The sequence below is a fragment of the Macrotis lagotis genome, chromosome X (genome assembly GCF_037893015.1).
Source record: "Macrotis lagotis isolate mMagLag1 chromosome X, bilby.v1.9.chrom.fasta, whole genome shotgun sequence".
Taxonomy (NCBI): domain Eukaryota; kingdom Metazoa; phylum Chordata; class Mammalia; order Peramelemorphia; family Peramelidae; genus Macrotis; species Macrotis lagotis.
In genome coordinates, this window is record NC_133666.1 from 648,175,152 (window position 1) to 648,194,817 (window position 19,666).

The following is a 19,666-nucleotide window of genomic DNA, read 5'->3' on the forward strand; positions in this document are numbered from 1 at the left end:
TTTCAAGCAGTGAGTGTCATCATGTTCTTCATTGTCCCTAGGAGCTGCCTTGTACCGAAGATTAAAGGACTACATTCTAACAGAGGACCAACTGAAAGAGAATGGCTACCCCCTGCCCCACCCTGAAAAACCTGGCCGAGCGGTGGTCTTCACTACGGAAGAGAAGAAAACCACAGACTGTGAGTTGCTCCTTCTCACTGTTTCCCATCTCTAGTGTTCCTCATTTGCTTTCTTCCACAGTCCTATGAAGTGGGTATAGCATAAATATCGTCCTCCCCATTTAATAGATGGGATGGGGCTCTTAATTTGACTAAGATCAAGTTAGTAAGGGTCATGTCTGAGACTTGAATTCAAGTCTCCCAGGCCCAGCACTCTTGATTACATCACTGCCTGTCTTGTCATCTTTAGTCCCATCTTAGTGAGTTCATCTAATATTCGCTGGCATCTGGGCCTCTGTGCCTATAGATCTGTCTCCAGATGTATTTTGGGTGATAGAATGGAATTCAACAGACTTCGGCATCTTCTACTGCCTCACAGCTCTCAACCAGGCCAGCCTTTTTGTACTCTCCAATCACATTAGTAATGATTCATCCATTTCATAGAACTTTGGCTAATCCATATTTCCCATGGGCAAACCAGACTTAAATTTCTCCTCTTCTTGGTGCTCTTTATTGAAAAGAGATGCTGACTATCCCATCCTAGTTGAGCACTGTGCTTAAGACCATAGAAAGAAGAGGCTTGAAGGAGAAGGCAGAACCTGCTTGCAATGCTGCCATGAGCTCTTTGTGCAAGGGTATATGTATGGCACCCAGGATGCCTGCTCTTCACCAGGCAGCTGTTGTAGCCTTAATTATACATTCTCTTCCTATGGCTTAGGAAAGTTTGGATAATATGTTGCTTACTATAGTTGCTCCACATGTGTAGAGTTGGGGAAGATACCTAGGCTCTGTAAGCCTTAGTCAAGTGGGTGACTTCTTCAGTGAGGACACAATATTCTCTTGATAGGCTTGGCCATGGCCATGCAAGTTATCTTTAGGACTCAGGGTCATTAGTGAATAGCTTGATGGCTGACAGAGCAATCTAGAAGTAGAGGTCTAAGGGATTAAGGTAAGAAAAGGCAATTTCTGCTCTTTTGAGCCTTTTCTCTCCTAGATAGTCAAGCTGCCACTTCTGTTTGTTAGCCCATTGGCCGTAGGCCTTGGTAGTCCAAAACTATCAGAAACCCTATTACTTGGATCACATGTTTGCAGAAGGTAGATTGCTTCCAATATATCAATAACTTCCTGAGTGCACTAGAATGTTCTGGGAAGAGTTTGAAGCACTCTTTGATTACATTGAAATCACTAGCTCTATGAAAAATATTGGTGTTCTTCAGACCTTCTTGCCAGAGAGTTCCATCTCCCTTCCTTCTGTTAACATGTAGCATGTTCTATTAGTTGCAAGGATGAGTGAAATCTCTGCTATTTACTACAGTTATGGGGGGAATCTTTTGTTGAGTATCTTTTCATATCCACTGCCACATCTTTGGTGCTTCAAGCAAATTTAGGAAACAATAGCCAGTTGAAACTGTCTCTTCTGCCTCCTCTCCTTCCACCCATCCACAAAATTCCCTCAATCTCCAGATTGAAGCCCCCAGATTACTCTTCCAGGATGGTAGAGCAGAAGGAACCTATACTTGGAGACCTGAGTTTAAAGACTGACCTTAATTCTTACTAGCAGTATCATGTTTAGCAGCCACATATCCTGGGGCAGTTTACTCTATATCTTTGTGTCACTTTCCTCCATTGTAAGCATGGGATTGTTGTGAAAAAAGCGTTTTTGTAACACCTTAAAGGTGCGCAGTAAGTGTGAATTAGGATTATTATCATTTATTTCTCAAATCCAGCTTTCATTGTGTCTTAATATCAACCATAACTACTGCTGGGAGCTCAGAGTTGTCCCACTCACTCTTGGCAACTGACTTTTCCTCTCTGTTCCCCAGTAGTGCCATGTTCCTAGGCTTTCTGGGCTTTTCTTCCTGTTCCCTGCTGAAATGCCTTCCCTGTTCTTCTTTGCCTGTGGAAGCCTTTTTTTACCTCCCCCATGAAACCTTCCTCTGAGTACCCCAGACTTTAGCTCATATTTTTGAGTTTAGACTAGATTTAGAGAGCCTAGAAAGTGATGGGTTAAAAAAATGATCTCCTATTCTGTTTGTTTTTTTAGGTTTTTGCAAGGCAATGGGGTTAAGTGGCTTGCCTAAGGCCACACAGCCAGGTCATTATTAAGTGTCTGAGGCCAGATTTGAACTCAGGTACTCCTGACTCCAGGGCTGGCGCTCTGTCCACTGTGCCACCTAGCTGCCCTTCCTATTCTGATTGTAGCACCATGCATTGATGCTGCCAGGCAGTAGAAATAGGGTGCTTTTTTTGTAGGACCCATTTCAATGTGAAGTCCTCTTTGTTTCTTTCCAGTCCGTGGGCTCCCTCCTAAATTTTATGCCTGTTTAACCCTTCTGAGACTTAGAGTCCCCTGTGTGATCTGTGTAAAAGGTCCTCATTTGGACAACTGAGTGGTGAGTTTAGAGATCCTATAATCTTAATCACTGAAGTACTCACAAGTGACAGCTCTCTCACTCTGTGACAAGCTCTGTGAAGGAAAGGGTCCCCAATGCCTTAAGGTTCACCCTGACTTCTGGCACCTGGGATTTGCACCTTTAGCATGGATAGATAATCCCAGCCAGATGTCACTTTCCCAGTATTGATTAGGGGAAAACTGTTCAGACAAGATAAGCTGTTACAGTTCAGGAGAAAAGTGACAAGTGGGGGAGAGGTTGCAGAGGGAGGTCAGTTTTTTTAGATACCCTGAGCCAACTTTGGGAGAACAGTACTATGGATTTAGAGTGTAATCACTCCATTTTTCATCCCTTCAAGTGCTTTAGGTCTCAGGGCATCCCACCATTTTATCCCATTCCAATGTTAGATTGATAGAAAGAAAATGTGAAATGAGTAGACCTTACTTTGACTGTTTCTTGTCTCTTTCCTTTTAGCTTTTAATGTCTTAAATCCTTATTTGTATCATTTAAAGTCTCTGTAGTAGTTCCATTCTGTTTTGGGGGGCAGCTCGGTGGTACAATGGATAGAGTACCAGCCCTGGAGTCAGGAGGACCTGAGTAATTTAATAATTACCTAGCTATGTGACTTTAGGTAAGTCACTTAACCCCATTGCCTTGCAAACATCCCTCCCCCCAAAAAAATAGAATTTTTTTTGGCCTTCTGTAACTTCATTTCTTTTTTCTTTTGAGTCTTTGGTATTCCCCACCTGTGTTCCTAGAAATTCCCTTAGCCCACTTTGGAAAAGATCCCTTGGGACTCCATGGACCTCTGCAATGATGGGGAAGTGATGAGACTGGTAAGAGGACTTGCGCCAGGACTCTCTTTCTTCTTCCCCTATCCCATCTCTTTTTCTCTTTGCAGCATCCTGCCGAATTTGCTGTCGCTGTGGCACTGAGTATCTAGTCTCGCCCACCGGCAATTGTATCCGGAAGGAGGAGTGCTGCCATCATTGGGGAAGGCTGCGTCGACAGAGAGGTTAGTACCTTACTCTGGTTCCTGATGGTGGGATTGAATAAGGGAGTAGCTGAGAGAGTAGAAAGCATAGCCACAGTTTTGAGATTTGCCTCTATTTACAACTGGACACTCAAGTCTCTCCCACAAAGGAAAAAATGGACAAAGGAGCTTCTAATACGACTGCCTTTTCCAGGGAACATGGCTATGGAGCCATCCCCAGAACATCCACAAGATGGTGCTACCTCAACTCAAACCGTAGAGAAACAATTGGGCTTCTAAATTATAAACATGGCAAAGACCTTTCAAAGCACTGTCAAATATGTGAGCCACAATGCTCAAGTTTTGCTTGAATCAGATTAAAGTATCAGTGGGAAATAATTAACAAGATAAAAAAAATATGGTTTGAGAGCCCTTGTTTTTATTTTTATTTAATTTTAACATCACTGATGTAGTATAACCCCTTCATTTTATGAAGGACCAAACTGTGACCTAGAGAAGGTCTTTCCTTGAAGGAGCAGAACTGAAGCAGACCTGTGATATTGCTGAATTAGGGGAATAAATGCCTTGAAACTGGAGCCCCTCCCTAGACAAATGGTTTGAAGGAATCATTTGCTTTTAAAGGCAATGGATCTGTGTGCTGGTGCCCTTAGGAGTTGCTTGGAGCAAGGCAGGATGCCCCTATTTTTCCAGTGACAAGTCCAGAGTCAATGTTGCTTATCTTTTTGATAGGATATGGCAGAAATAGTTGACCCAACTATCATTGTACATCTTCTGCTGAGCCTCTTAAATAGAACAGAAATCCCAGTGGACTAAAAGTCATGGGGCCGGATTCCATTCCCAGCTTTGCCACTTAACAGGAAGGGGAACTCTGGGTAAATCCCTTCTCCTTTCTGAGCTTCAGCATCTTGACCAAGAAGATGAAGAGGTTGAGCTACTTTCAGGGTTCCTATAATGGTTCCAGCATCCATGATCCCCCAGGGTTAACTTGTCTTCTGCTGGATTTAAGAATGGCAACAGTAGATGAGGAGGACCTGTCCTCATGCCCTGCTCATTCTGAAACTCCACTTGATTCATAGTGTGTAATGGCCATGATGATCACCCGACAGATGAAAACATTAATCTGCAAAGACATCACCATTGGCTCTGTTTAATTAAATCAGTCCTTCTAATTGGCTCTAAACTCTTGACAGCCTATCAATTTAGTGAGGTTCCCTTGACCCATGGTGCCTTGCTAGGCGCCCAGGAGATAGCTCCTGCCAACACCACCGTAAGCGTGCTTAGCAGCCTTCTCTGCCACACAGGGCCACAGCATCTCCAAGGCCTGGCTTCTTACCTGATCCCTTCTTCCCTGTCATACCTGCCCCTGAATGCCAATTACTGCTCCCCTGGGGATGGATTTCTTGAGATCTTCCTTCCTGACCACATTTTCTTGCTCTCTTTCCCTTTGACTGTTTTAGTGGCTGGTGGATGGGAAACCCAGTATAGTTGCTGTTCAGGAGCTGTTGGTTCTGTTGGGTGTCAGGTTGCTAAGGTAAGTGCTAAACAGGAGTAGGTCTCCTGGGGAACTCAGAATATGGGAGAAGGAGGCAGATTCTTGCATTCTTGAACCTAGAGAAGAGAAGCCTGGGGTTGGGAGTGGGAGCAGGATGGCAATGTTGGGAAAGAAAAAAAAACCTCAAGGTTGGAAGAGTACTTGTTCTACTTGGCCTCAGAGGGAGCAGGTTCCAGAGCCAGATTTCAGGTAGATCTCAGGAAAAACCTTAAAAACCACAGCAGCTGAACTGAAATGAAAAGAGCTGCCTTGATGAATGGTTCGGTTTTCTTTCCTTTGAAAATTTTTTGGGGGGGGGGGCAGCTAGGTGGCATAGTGGATAAAGCACTGGCCCTGGAGTCAGGAGTACCTGGGTTCAAATCTGGTCTCAGACACTTAATAATTACCTAGCTGTGTGGCCTTGGGCAAGCCACTTAACCCTGTTTACCTTGCAAAAAAAAAACACCCTAAAAAAAATTGTTGAGGGGTGAGTTGCTGTCTTCAGAACACTTGTTTTGGGCCTGTCATTTACTAGAGAAGAACATTTTATAGAGAAGGCAAGACATTGAGCTTGCTTGACTTGAATTCCTGGGAAAACCTAGAATATTGAAATTATAATAAGGACACAATTGTCTCAGTGAGGAATTGGAAACCAACAAAAGTCTTAACTTTTTAACTTTATATATAGAAAAATAATGTGGAAAATTAGAAAAAATAGCTGGTAAAAACATACTGGAAGTCAGAAGACCTGGGTTGTCTGTGCTGTAGCTTGTTGTTAGACTGTTCACTAGCATGCTGTGCTTTAGTTTTCCCCACTTTAAAAATAGGACTAAAATCAGTGTGATAGGAGATTAGTCTGAGATCTGAGAGTGGGTAAGGGAAAAAGTGTCCTTGGAGTTGAGATCTTTTTTTTTTTTTTAAGGTTTTTGCAAGGCAATGGGGTTAAGTGGCTTGCCCAAGGCCACACAGCTAGGTATGCTTCCAAGTCTTTATGGAATTCTGTCACCCATTTAGGACAAGTCTGGGAGTCTGGGAGCCAGCCAGAGTCTGGTAGAAGGGAGGATTCTACTATCAATCTTTGTAGAAGTCCTCAGAGCACTTTTGAGGGGGAGGAGGACCTTGGGCATTTGAACCTGCTTATCGGTAGACTACCCCCTCACTTCCAGTGTAATTTCTTTGGAATCCTCAGCCCTAAGAGAAAACATAGGATGTCAGAGCAGGAAGATCATTTAAAAGAGAGCCAAATGTTTAAAAAATAGCCTGCCTAAGGTCATACCAAGAGAGCAACTGAGCTTCTACTAGCTACCTTGTTGTCCTCCCTCACTTCAACTTTTCCACTGCACCAACCCCAGTGGTGTTTGTAGAAGCTGATGAGACCATTCCCAGTTGTCAGCAACAGAGGGCAGAGATGAGTTTTGCCAGCCTTCTCTTTCAGGAGCCTTACCAAGGAGGGAGAACTACAGAGCTTTGGTCTGGTGTAGTTTTTCAAAAGTACTCTTTCCATGATCCCTTGAAGATCCCAAATCTAGGAAGAAGAAGAATCTATCATGACTGGAACCAGGTTGGGGACAGCTGGGAGGAGTGGTAGTTAGTGATTGTAGTGATTTGAGCTCAACTGCTCCTAGCATTGTTCCCTGGCTCTGAGAGTCATTTTTCCTTCAGCGCATAGTGATTTTCTTTTCATGGTTTTGGTGGGTCTAGCCATCAGAAAACCTATTTGTTTAGAGGCCCAAAACCAGAAAACACTGATCATAGAATACTAGAATCTTCAAACTACAGAGAACATATCATTCAGCTCCTCAGGAAATAGACCCAAAGAGCAGAGGTGGCTTGCCTAGGTCACAGATGAGAAAGTGGCAGAGACAGGTTTCTCATCCAAGTCTCTTCCCCCAGTCAATAAGGAACTTTAGGAAAGAGTTCTGAAATAGTCTACTGATAGAAGTTTTTAATATGAAGGGACTAGAGAGGGGTGTTTTGCTCCCCCCAATGTGGATGAAATTTTCTTCAACTTTCTTCTAAGACTAAAGCACCCTCAGGGCAAAATGCAGGAGATTAAGTTTCCTGCCACTTGTTTTGTGTGGTTCCTCAATTGTCAGAACAGATTATGGTTTCCTCCTTATTTTATGCTAGCTCATATGCCAGCTGGACACTGAAAGGATACTTATTGTTACATAATGATTATATAATAATTCTTAATTAGTTAATATTATAAAATTATTGTTATATAATTGAAGGGTCATTTTTGCTCAGTGTCCTAGATGCTCTGGGAGCCAAACCTTTTTGAACTCTAGTGGTTCATGTATGGTATATCCACCTTCTGCTTTTGTCTGGTGACAAGATATTCATAAGCAGAGCTTGAGCTTGGATACCTACCATGAAGCCAGGGTGTGCCAGGCTTGGGGGCAGAACAGTATTGGGTACTGGTTTTGTGGCTGGCTAGTCACTCCTTGTGATGGGGTTCAGGTGATTGGTGAACTCTGGCACTTTTTGTGGTTACTTTGCTAGGGAACAAATGAAATCCACAGGATTTGCTTCAAAGAAATATCAAAGTGATACAACTGAATGAGATCTTTTAATTCAAACTCTCCATCTGAAAAGAGGAAACAGGCTCTAAGAGAAGAAGGATTTATTTAGGATGGATAGTAACCAGCAGAGTTGAGATTAAAATTTAGGCCACCTGACTAAATGCTTTAAATGGCATATCAGACCAGGGAGTTAGTTGTGGGAAGGAATAAAGAATAACATCCATGACAACAGTGAGGAGTCAGAGCTCTGTCAGGTTGCAAACCATATCCCTTTTCAGGACCTTCATTTCCTTTTTGTGAAATAAAAAGGATGGGCTCGAACCCTTTTTTTGGATCCTTTAAGCACCAGCAGTCTAATTGGGGGTGGGAGTGAAAGTGTGTTATCACCATGATGATGAGAGTGGGGTGAAGTGTGTGCTGCAGATGGAGAAGGCCACAGGAACAGAGGAATGAACTCAAGGAGGCCAGGGAGTTCCAAGAGGACATAGGACCTGAGTTGTTCCTTGAAGGAGGACTAGAATATGGAGAGATGCAGTGATTCTCAAACTTTTTTTTATCTTTTACTATGAAGAATCAGGGCACAATTTACATATGTGTTTACAACATAAGTTCCATGTGATTGATGGCACACCCTATTCTTAGGGAAAGGTTGGAATTAGGGGAAGGACACAAAAAGAAGCCAGAGCAGACTCTTAACAGGATGGGAAGAGCCTAGATCTAGGAGGGAGGAGAGTCCTTCGTGCCTGAAAGAGGGGAGGGGTGGGGAGGACAGCTGGGGAGGAGCACCAGCTTCGGGTGAGCCCAGTTAGATCTAGCTTTGTTTCCAGGCTCTGAGAATAGGCCTCCATTTGTTCTTCAGTGCTGCTAGATCTTTCTCTTCATGCTCTTGGTGGGTTCAATCCTCATAAGTCCCCTTTGCCCTCACATTGCTTCCTGCTGCAGGACCCTCTGGTTGGTCTCTAGGCTATCAGTCTTCCTTCTGCCTGAGACTAGATTACACTGGACTGAGCAGCACTTATTTCATTTAGGGGTGGCTCTAATTATTAATTTTCAAGGCTGCCTCTCCATTTCCCTGATTCCTTCATCTCATCTTCAATGGGGATAATCTCTAGCCCATCCCTATCTATGTAAAATGTCTTTTCAGAACAGAATATTCCAGATGGAATCTGACCATGGCTGAGGAGAGCAGAATTCTTGTCTTCCTGGTCACTATCACAAAATAGACCTCTTTGTCCAGCAGAGACTTGAATTTTTGGTATTAAAACATTCATATTTTCTTTTTTGGTTTTTACAAGGCAATGGGGTTAAGTGGCTTGCCCAAGGTCACACAGCTAGGTAATTATTAAGTGTCTGAGGTCAGATTTGAACTCAGGTCCTCCTGAATCCAGGGCTGGTGCTCTATCCACTGTACCACCTAGCTGCCCAAAATATATTTCTAAAAAAAAATTTCTCATTTAAAATTGTTCCAAGCTGTGCACTTGGCAGCTGCCTGACTTAGCTGTTTCCAGTCCCAGCTCCTCAGTGATGATTTGTAGGGCCTAGAGAAGATCATTGGCTGTGCTCCCCTTGAATATTCCCAATCTGGTCTGAGTTTGGAAGCCAAGAAGATCCCAGTCTGTACTTGGAAGATTGCCTGAAAATACTCATTACTGTGGGCTTTGGTGCAGCCAGGTGGTCCTAGTAGCCACTTATCTGCTGTGTGTCCTTGAATAGGTCACATAACCCTTCTGGGCATTTCTTCATGTGTAAAGTGAAGGGCTTTGACTCAATGGTCTCTAAGCCCCATTCTAGCTCTACTAAGATTCTATGACCACACAGCTGAAACTTTTTTGGGGAGGGAACAAGTAAAAGGGCTTTACAAAAGATTTGCTGTTTCTCCACGTGACTCAAGCATTTCTATCATGTCCACGGAGAGCATTGTTTTCCGGTTGTGGGAATAAGAATTAGTCATGCAGATCAAATCTTTGTTGATTACCAACAAGCATTCCTATTGTTCGCTCATCCTTTAGAAAGTATTATGGGTAAGAACGCCATGGAGCTGTGGCCAGTGTGGGCTTCTCACCTTACCTGTGTTCTTTGGCCAGCCTCAGGCAGGCATCCAAAGACTAGTTACATCTGCCCAAAGAGTCGGTTAGGCTGTAGACCCTACCCAGCATAGGGGGAACCATCACTGGACTAAAATGAGTGTCTTTGAAGCACATGCAGTATGCTGGGTGTGCAGAGACAGAAGCAGAATTGAGCCCTCAGTGAGCATGCAGGCTAGCCTCTGTAAAGTGATGGTACTGCCCCAGGGACTGTCGTTGGTGGAGTTAACTTCTAGTGAGAAATTTTCCTTTGCTAAAGCAAGTCCACGATTCGTCTTAGGTCCAGGCTCAGGAAGAGGCTACATTTGCCACACTACCCACCTTCACACAGATGTAGCCAGAACACACATCAGATAAAGGCAGAGTTGTGGGCTAGGGAGGCAGGAAGGGATCAACCATATAGAAGGTGTTCCTTGAGCAGAGTCTTGGAGGAAATGAGGAATTCTATGAGGTGGCAGTGAGATGGGGGAAAGGTGAGGGTGTGTGTGCATGTATGTACACAAAATTCACATACACATCCTGAATGCCAGTCCCTGACTCTTACTGCATGATGTCAGATCTAGGAGAGCCTCAGTTTGAATTCTATGGACCAGTTTTGGGATGAGGAGATAAGTGGGTTTGAATCCTTGTGCTAATCTAACCAGAAGTGGGATTCTAGGCATGTTAACCTTTCTAAGCTTCTGTTTCCCAGTTTGTAAAATTGGGAAGTAATGTGATGCCCTGTCTACCTTGCTGGATTTTGGTGAGAAAGTGCTTTGTTAAACCTCAAATCACCTAGAGATAGGAGAATCCACCTTTACTTTGAGATGTCCAACACGAAACCCATAGTACTTCCTAAATCCAATCAAAACATCTCTAGGAAATATTTTGTAAAATAAGTAAAACTATACCTAAAACGTAAGTAATGTTATTATGTGGTTTTCTAAGTCAATATGTAGCCTTGGGAGTCCTTATGTAGAGACTTGATTTTGATCCCAAAGAGTATGGATGCTATAGTGTATGGAACTCTGAATATCAAAGCCAGGAAGGCCCTGAGAGACCATTTGTCTGCTCCAACTTCCTTAGGTCCTTGCCATGCCCAACTGACGTCAAGTGTTTTGTAGACCACTGACTTTTTTTTGCAAGGCCTTGGAGTTAAGTGACTTGCCCAAGGTCACACAGCTAAGTCTGAGGCCAGGTTTGAACCCATGTCCTCTTGATTCCAGGGTTGGTGCTTTATTCACTGTGCCACCCAGCTGCCTCTAGACCACTGACTTTTAGCAGTCTTTTCCAGAAAAAAGGTCTTTGTGGCCATGCTCATGTTCTTCATCTCAGTGCCTCTCTGATCTGTCTCCTTTATAGCAACATGTGCAAGATGGCCGCAAAGACAACCTTGAAGGGTTTGTGAAAACCTTTGAAAAGCTTCCTTCTACAGATGGATATCCAGGAATATACGCCCTTGACTGTGAGATGGTAAGACCTTGGGTGCATGACTGGTGTTGCCCTATCCCAGTAGCTGTGAGCACTGTTTTGTCCATGGTACCTTGGTATAGCCAGTGTTACCTGGTCTGTCTTATCTTATCCTATCCTGTCCTTCCCCTGCTACACCAAAGAACAGTAGTGTCCTTCAAACAGGGTGACATGGTCTCTGAACCTCAGGAGACTTCACCAAGCTAGGGGTAATATGAGGAGTTTTGGTAACTGCCTGGTATTCAGGGTTTAATTTTCTTTCTAGTAAGTTGCCATGAAGCCCTGAAATGTTTCTGGATAAAGGAAAGCCAGGCCAGGAGCATTAAGCTAATTAGTTAATCAGTATTTAAAATTAAAATTATTTTGGATAATACATGGAATTCCAAATTTATTACTTATGACTTCAGAACTTTTGGAGTCTTTCAGGCTTTTTCTTTTTCATCTACTTCTCTTTCCTCTCTTGCCTCTTTTTTTTTTTTAAATTAAAGATTTTATTTTGAGTTTTACGATTTTTCCCCTACTCTTGCTTCCCTCCCCCACCACCCCCCCCCCCCACCCCCACAGAAGGCAGTCTGTTAGCCTTTACATTGTTTCCATGGTATACATTGATCTAAGTTGAATGTGATGAGAGAGAAATCATATCCTTAAGGAAGAAAAATAAAAGTATGAGATTGCTCTCTTGCCTCTTTGTTCACTGTTTTTCCTATGGATATCTCTCTCTGCATTTCTTTCCTTATGATATTTGCCTTATTCCTTTCTCTGGCCACTCCTACTTCCTGGTCTTTCTGATCTTTGGCATAAAAGTACATTTTAAAAAATGTTTTTTATTAAACAAAGTTTTGTTCCTTGATCTCCAGTGATAATGATCAGAATTCATAGTCTTTCCTCAAAGGTTTACTGACTCCTTTTGAAGGATAGATTTGAGATTCCTTCACTTCTGGGGCCAAGCCCTTAATTTGTTTTCTTTAAATAGTGTGTAGTCCTCATTTCATTCTAATTTGGGATCACAATGACTGTCCAAAGAAAAGGTCTTCTTCTACCCCTGCTTTAAACTTTGGCTGCCATAATCCATCACTGAAAAGTGTTGCTCATTTATGCTATATCTTTATTTTTTTTAGGTTTGTTTTTTTTTTTTTGCAAGGCAAATGGGGTTAAGTGGCTTACCCAAGGCCACACAGCTAGGTAATTATTAAGTGTCTGAGACCAGATTTGAACCCAGGTACTTCTGACTCCAGGGCCGGTGCTTTATCCACTGTGCCACCTAGCTGCCCCTATGCTATATCTTTATCTATAAGTAGTTCAAGATGCATCCTAGGAATGCCCTATATCAATTCCCTTTTCTTTGATTGAGGAAAAATATTTCTTGGGACTTAGAATAGTTTTAGGAGCAGAGGGGTGGAAGGAAGCCAACAGTCTGACCAGAATTCCTGTTTTGTTTCTAAGGTTTTGTACTGAAGAGTGTCTTGTTAAAAATCTGGTGAGAATTGTACAAAAATATTCATAGCAGCCCTGTTTATGGTGGCAAAGAATTGGTAATTAAGTAAATATCCTTCATTTGGAGAATGGCTTAACAAACTATGGTATATGTATGTCATGGAACACTATTCTATTAGAAACTAGGAGGGATGGGAATTCAGGGAAGCCTGGAGAGATTTGCATGAACTGATGCTGGGCAAGATGAGCAGAACCAGAAAAAAATAGTGCATCCTAACAGCAACAGGGGCTGATGATCAGCTTTGATGGACTTGCTCATTCCATCAGTGCAACAATCAGGGATATTTTGGAGCTGTCTGCAATGGAAAATACCATCTGTAGCCAGAGAAAGAACTGTGGAGTTTGAACAAAGACCAAAGACTGTTAGCTTTAATTTAAAAAAAAAAACAACTTATCTTATGTAATTTTGCTATCTCTTATACTAACAGACTACCTTCTGGGCGGGGGGGAGTAGGATTAGGGGAAAAATTGTAAAACTTAAAATAAAATCTTTCTAAAAATCTGGTGAGACCCTGGATCATAAGAAGCTGTTTACACACCTGACTTGTGTCAAACTAAATTGTCACATTTGAACCCTTCTCTGTGTGTTTGCTTCCCTTTTAGTGTTACACCAAACAAGGCCTGGAACTAACGAGAATAACTGTGATCAACTCTGATCTGAAAGTTGTCTATGACACATTTGTGAAACCAGACAACAAAGTTGTGGATTACAACACCAGGTAAGTGAGGACTTTTGCCTGCTGTTTCAGAGGTGCTCTGGCAGACAGAATCAGCCCAGTTTCTTATTGCTCAATGATCCTTTTGGATTCTCTGCTAATTTCACTGATGGGAACATAGGATTTGGGGAGGTAAGAGTCTTTTTGGGAGTGGTACAGGCTGTTTCTTTGCTGATCTTTCATTTATCTTCTCCTTTTAGAAAGATAGTGACTCCCTGTTTGTTGTCTGGGACATTGCTTACTTTCTGAGACCCACTGCCATCTGACTAGGCGTCCTCCTTAAGTTTCTTCCTGATCTGGATGAATTCATTGTCAACATATGCATCTTGTTCAACCCCCATCCCGTCATTGTGTACCCCTGACTTGGAATGCCTTTCATCCTCCTTTTGACCTCTCAAAAGGCAATTCATCCTTAAAGGCTTGACTTGAGTCCTTTCCTGTCTATGAAATTTTTCTTTGCCTTGCTAGCCTCCCTCCTCCTCCTTCATCTTCACTGAATTTTCACATTGATGTTACTGAGATAGTTCAGTTCAGCTCTTAATACCTGTCTAACTATGACATAGAAACTAGCATGTAAACCTTCAAGGCTGCAACTGGCATGCCACCATGATTTGGTTCAATAAGCATGTATTAAGTGCCTGCTGCGTGGAAAGCCTTGTCCTGAGTATTACAAAGTGAATACAGGACATGGACCAGTCCTCAAGGAGCTTCAATTTTTCTTGCGGGTGGGGGGGGGGGGGGTGGGGGGGGGGGGGTGGGGGGGGGAGGGATAGTGAGGTATATAGATAGGTATGCTTACCAAGGATGTGATAATAGCAAGTCTGAGGAAGAGCCCACTTGTCTTCCAGACTGGACCTCACAGGCAGAGATTTTGGAAGGCTTGTTACAGGGTTTGCAGAGATTGAGGACAAGGAACTGTCCACTTGAGTTGTTCTGTAGGCTAGGTGAAAGCAAATCTGTCCAGGTGCATTCTTGTTTGAGTATAGGTTGATCTCCATGATCTTTGGGAACTCCCTCCAGCCCTGGCTCCTGGGAAGTTTGTTGAGATACATTCCTTTCACCTCTTTGCCTCTGCCTCTCCATGCAGGTTTTCTGGAGTGACAGAAGAAGACCTACAGAACGCGTGTATAACCCTTCGAGATGTCCAGGCAGTGTTGTTGAACATGTTCAGTTCAGACACCATCTTGATAGGACACAGCTTAGAAAGTGATTTATTTGCTCTCAAGGTAGGAATCTACCCCTCACTTCCTCTCCCCACCCTATTCCACATACCCCATCCTTGACAACTACCTGGATTAGTTTCTAAAGTGAAAGACTTGTGACTGAGCCAAGGTTACTGCCTCTTTGGAAAGAAGTTTAGACATTTCTCCTTTGGGGTGGGGAAGAATATTTCACCTAGTGAACAGAAAAAAAGGACTGGGTCGGACTGGGGTTGGGGTGGGGCATAGTCACTGCCTTCAATTTTATTTGAAGGACCATAATAGGTAGAGGGAATAGACTTGTTCTGTGTGGCTCCACAAGTGGGTTGGATGCCCACCTATCAGGGAAACTTGCTTTCAACCCCAGTCTTTTCAAATACTTAGTCTTCTGCAACTCTAAAAATTCTCTGGAAATGTTTTTTGGGGACAAAGCTCTAGAAACCAGGCCAAAAGAATCCCAGGGAAACTGGGACTTCCTTTCTAGCTTCCCTTAGGAGTTATCTTTTTGGAACTCTACTACCAGGTTTGTAAAGTTACTATAAAGTTACCATGACCAGCAAGGAAATTGACTTCTGTTCTCTTTAGTCGGGAACAAAAGCCCTAACCTGTTACTAAGGAATTCATCCATTTGTCTTTTGTTTTGTCTTGTGTTTGCAGAACCTAGTTTTGGACCCAGCTGGACCTTGGTGTGGGAAGGGGGGGGTGGGTCTGGAATTGTGAAGCAGGAGATATAGAGATAAAGAAATACAGGCACAGCAGGCTCCCTGGCTCTCATTTCCTTTGTCTCCTTATAAATGTATACACACATTTATATATGCAAAAACGTGTGTGTTTGTATGTGTAAGCCTGGAAAGATATGTTGGGACCAAGTTGTGAAAGTATTTAAATTTAAACAAATTTCCTTTTCATCTTGGTTGATATTTCATTAGTATTTCATCTGATAGAGCGCTATTGGAGTTTGTTGAGCAGGTGAATGATTTAGTGAGAACTGAACTTTCGGAAAAATCACTCTGGTAACTTATTTTAAAGACAGATTAGAGACTTGTTAGGATTTGGTCATTATAGTATCCATCCAAACCAGTAGTGCTAAGGCCCTGGCCTAAGTTGGGGACTTTGTGAAGGAAGAGAAGGGAAACATGTCAGAAATGTTATGGGGATAGAGATAGGAGGTATGGCAACTAAGTTGGCTGTAGGCATTGACAGGGACTTGAGTGACAGGAAGAATGAGGGAACCCTGAACAAAAAAAAATGAGAATTTTGGAAGGGGAATGGGCTTAGAGGGAAACTATAATTCTGTTTTGGACATGTTGGATTTGAGAGTGCCTATGGAACATGCACCTTGCAATGTCCCATAGTCAGCAAGTGAATAGGATTCCTGGGGCTTAGGAAGGAGACAAGTCCTGTGTGGGAAGCTGTCCTAAACAAGAGGCTATTGATTGTGAAGGCAGGCCAGGCACACCACTCCTCAACATCTGCAAAAGTGTTTTTGAAACATGTAAGGAGGATTTAATAAGAAATTGTAGTAACTGATTTCATTTTACTGCAGCCATCTTAACTCTGACCTTAGACATTCTGGTAAAATGAGTATAGTAGCTCTGCGCAGTTGATAGAGGGATAGATGTTACCACTCTGCAGCCATGACATTGCACACACAAAAAAAAGCACCAGATTTGGAGAGAGAAGTGCTATATCAAAACCTAGTTCTACCACATAAGTTTTGTTCCTTAATAACCCTGGACCTCAGTTTCCTTATTTCATTCTGGGGATTGGACTAGATGATCTCTTAAGACCCCTTAGTCTTCTCAGATCTCTCAGAGGAATTGAGACCCCTAAAGCACTTTAGAAATGGGAGTTTGGCTCTTTTGCTTGAAGGGAGTCTTCCGGTTTTTTTCTCCCCTGAGGATATGAGAAGTTGGATTTTTCCTTTATCCTTTTCCACTTCTCCCCACTTGAGTTCTTCTTTGTTCCCATTATGGTGACGCACACCTCCCATCTTCCTCACCCACTACTTTGTGATTGCCCATTTTGAATCTGCTGGTTCTTAGCCTAAAGCTCCAGTCAGCCACCAAGGCATTGGAATTAAAACATTCAGTCTCACTTGGTATAAACAAAACAAAACAAAAAAGACAAACTTGATGCTTTGCTTTCTAAAAGAACCTTACTTCAGGAAGCTAACAGTTTGTCCCCACTTAGCTCTTTGGTTGGCATCTGGGCCGGTTTTTTTGGTTTAATATGTCCCACCCACCCTTCAGGAAAAAGAACAGTGGAATGTTGGGGGTGTGGGGTGGGGTTGAGGGGTGGTATTGTTTTGTTGTTCAAAAGGTTTTTTTAGCTCTTGCTAAAGGGCTTACCTCCTGCTTCTGTTTGGGGGCTCTTCATGGACTGTAGGCATCATTAAGGAGGGAGAGGCCTCTGTGGGTAGTGGGGTTGGGTCCTTAACCCTCAAATTGGCTCCTTCAGGAACTGGTTTGGTGGGAGCTTTTGTTTGGTGTGTTATTTCAGAAGGATTCCATATTGGAACTGGGCTGATTCAGGTGAATTGGGACTAAATGATTTGGACTCTAGAAAACAAATTTACACATGGACACACACACACACACACACACACACACAGTCACTTAGGAACTTTATTCCTGTTTTCTCCCTCTTTCCTTTAGCTTATTCACACCACAGTAGTGGACACATCAGTGGTCTTCCCTCACCGCCTTGGGCTCCCCTACAAGAGGGCTCTGCGGACACTGATGGCCGACTACCTCAAGCGCATTATCCAGGACAATGGTGAGATGTCACACTGTGTCATCCTTCCCTTCCTCTAGTTCCAGCAGAGCAATAGGGTATAGTCATTAGATGGCCCCTTGACCAGCACCCCCATCTGTAAAATCACAGGGTTGGACTAGATCTCGAAAGCCCCTTTCTTCTGCCTCTAAATCACATAACTTTTTTTTCCCCCAGTGAATGGTTTAAAGCTGATTTGGGTGACAGTAGGTCCTGCCTTGTATAGGCTAGTTGGGATGTCCAGGGGCCAGAGTTACATTGGGCAGGGGGCTTGCTGCAGAAGCTGTGTGGCCTGGCTAAATCTCTCCCATTTCTGGGCTTCAGTTGGGATAGACCAGGTGGTCTCTATTGTCCTTTCTCACTCTGCTGGTCCATCCATTTGAGTTGATTTTCAGGTCTATAGTAGTCACTGACCTCCCTCTCCCCTTTCTTCCCATAGTGGAAGGCCATGATTCAAGTGAAGATGCCAGTTCTTGCATGGAACTGATGATTTGGAAAATCAAAGAAGACTCAAAAGTCAAGCGATGACTCCTCTCTCCTCCCTTCCCTTTCCCTTCCTCCTTAACCCTCTCTATCTCCCATCCCCTCCAACACCACCCAAGTCCCCTCACTTCCAAAGCAGTGCAATAAATCCTCAGAGTTAACACTGTTCACCTTGCAAACAAGAGCCTCCCCTGCCCACCCCTGCCCTTCCCTCCTCCCCTCCCTGCCCCTGCTCCCCCCTTAGCCCCAGCCCAGCAGCATGCTTTACTCTGGTGTGTCTGTGCACTTTGGGGTACTCGTGGAATCTAGAGACTTGTGCCAGCTCAGCACAAGGGACTGGCATCCTCGGCTCCTGTACCTCTTGTTTCCATCAGATGAGCATTTCTGATTCTTGCCTTTCCGGTCCCACAAGGTCATGTTGAGCTGCACACCCAGAACTAGGTCCTAATTCTCTGCCCCAGAGGCAGTTTGATCAGGTCTGCAAAGTACTGTTTCTTTTTACATGATGTTAAGGGGAGGGGAGGGTTGGGTGGGCAGGGGAGGGGTATATGTAGTTACTGGGTTTATTTAGGAGGGGGGAATAGGGTTATTATTTTTTATTATTATTTTTATCATTTTTAATTTAAACCTGAAGAATTGCACAGCATCTGTCTGCCTGCCTGCCGCTGCAAGGATCTGGTGCTGCGCTACCCTTGGGGCTGGTGGATGGTTGGAAGAGAATCTGACAGGGCCCTGTCCAGTTCCTGAGGGAAAGAGCAGGATACCAGCAGGATGACGTTTCCTAGAGGGCACAGGTCACATTCCCTTGAAGCCAACATCGAGTGAGGCAGCTCTCCATGATGCTCCCCCCTAGCCACTGTCCTTGGGGGAAAGAAGCCACTGGTGTCTTAAACACATCTGTCCCCTCATGGGGCAGGCTGTGCTGCTGGAATCCCAAGGAAGGCCTAAGCCCTTGGCTGGTATGGAACTTCTGAGCATGCCACATCCCATCTTCCCCAGTCACCCCATTTCCTTGTCACACGCATAGGGACCTCAGCCTTGTTCTGGGTTTTGTATCTTGCCCCTTCCCCCGGTTTGTTCCTCTTGGAGAGAAAGCGTCACCTCCCATGGAGGGGGATTGAACAGCATGTCTTTTGGCGCATTCTGGTACTTTGATCCCTTCGCTGGGGCCTTTTCCCCTTCTGTGTCTTCATGGAGTTGAACCAACCGGGATTAGGCATTCCCGCCCTGAGCTCTGGGAGCTACCCAGGAGTCCTAGACACAGCTTGCAGTTTGCTCAGCCGATGATGGAGGCCTATGGTACCATCCTTGGCCCTTTCCCTGAACATCAGCGTCTGGTGAAGCGCTGGAATCAGTGACATGAAAACATCGGCCTGTTCTTTTGTAACTTTTCTTATTTCCACTGAATTTATGGGGTTTGTTTTTATTAAGGGAAATTTTAGCAAGGCTGTATAGGTACTGTTCTCCACTGCCTAGTTTTCTTCCCCTTCCCTCTCAGCTGGAACAAAATAAATGTTTGTATAGATTTCAGCTTTTGTACAGATGTTATTGGTGACTGAATGAGCAGGTTAGAATCATGTAGAGTCAACTTTTGAATGACTTCTATGGGCCAGGGACCCTTTGCCATGGGAGAAAGTCCTGGAGTTCAGCCATGTCCTCGCCTTCCAGCACTGAGATGAGAAGAACCCTCTTTTGCCTTAATGATAACCAAGTTCCTCAGCCTGGCTAAGACATGGGAACAGTGCAGGAATCCTGGGGTTTGGGGCATGTATTTGTGTTTGTGGAGTTTTTTTTTTTTAAAGGGGTAAAAAAACCAAACAGGATTCACAGGCTCCAGGAGATTGGCTGTGACCCATTTCTTTGTG

General features: G+C 43.7%; 1 protein-coding gene across 7 annotated transcripts in view; it reads left to right on the forward strand.

The window, feature by feature from the left end:
- Nucleotides 1-19,666, forward strand: part of REXO1 (RNA exonuclease 1 homolog) — a 94,434-nt gene that overhangs the window by 73,698 nt on the left and 1,070 nt on the right. For 4 of the 7 annotated variants that reach the window (XM_074204677.1, XM_074204681.1, XM_074204682.1 and 1 more), the window contains exons 9-17: nucleotides 42-179; nucleotides 3,453-3,566; nucleotides 5,003-5,076; nucleotides 11,027-11,137; nucleotides 13,232-13,347; nucleotides 14,432-14,570; nucleotides 17,201-17,321; nucleotides 17,758-18,277; nucleotides 18,436-19,331. In XM_074204677.1, coding sequence (XP_074060778.1) covers nucleotides 42-179; nucleotides 3,453-3,566; nucleotides 5,003-5,076; nucleotides 11,027-11,137; nucleotides 13,232-13,347; nucleotides 14,432-14,570; nucleotides 17,201-17,321; nucleotides 17,758-17,846 — 902 coding nt within the window. In that variant the 3' untranslated portion in view covers nucleotides 17,847-18,277; nucleotides 18,436-19,331. Of the gene's footprint in view, nucleotides 1-41; nucleotides 180-3,452; nucleotides 3,567-5,002; nucleotides 5,077-11,026; nucleotides 11,138-13,231; nucleotides 13,348-14,431; nucleotides 14,571-17,200; nucleotides 17,322-17,757; nucleotides 19,332-19,666 lie in introns of those variants that run through there. The other 3 variants (XM_074204679.1, XM_074204680.1, XM_074204678.1) reach the window with 3 other exon arrangements.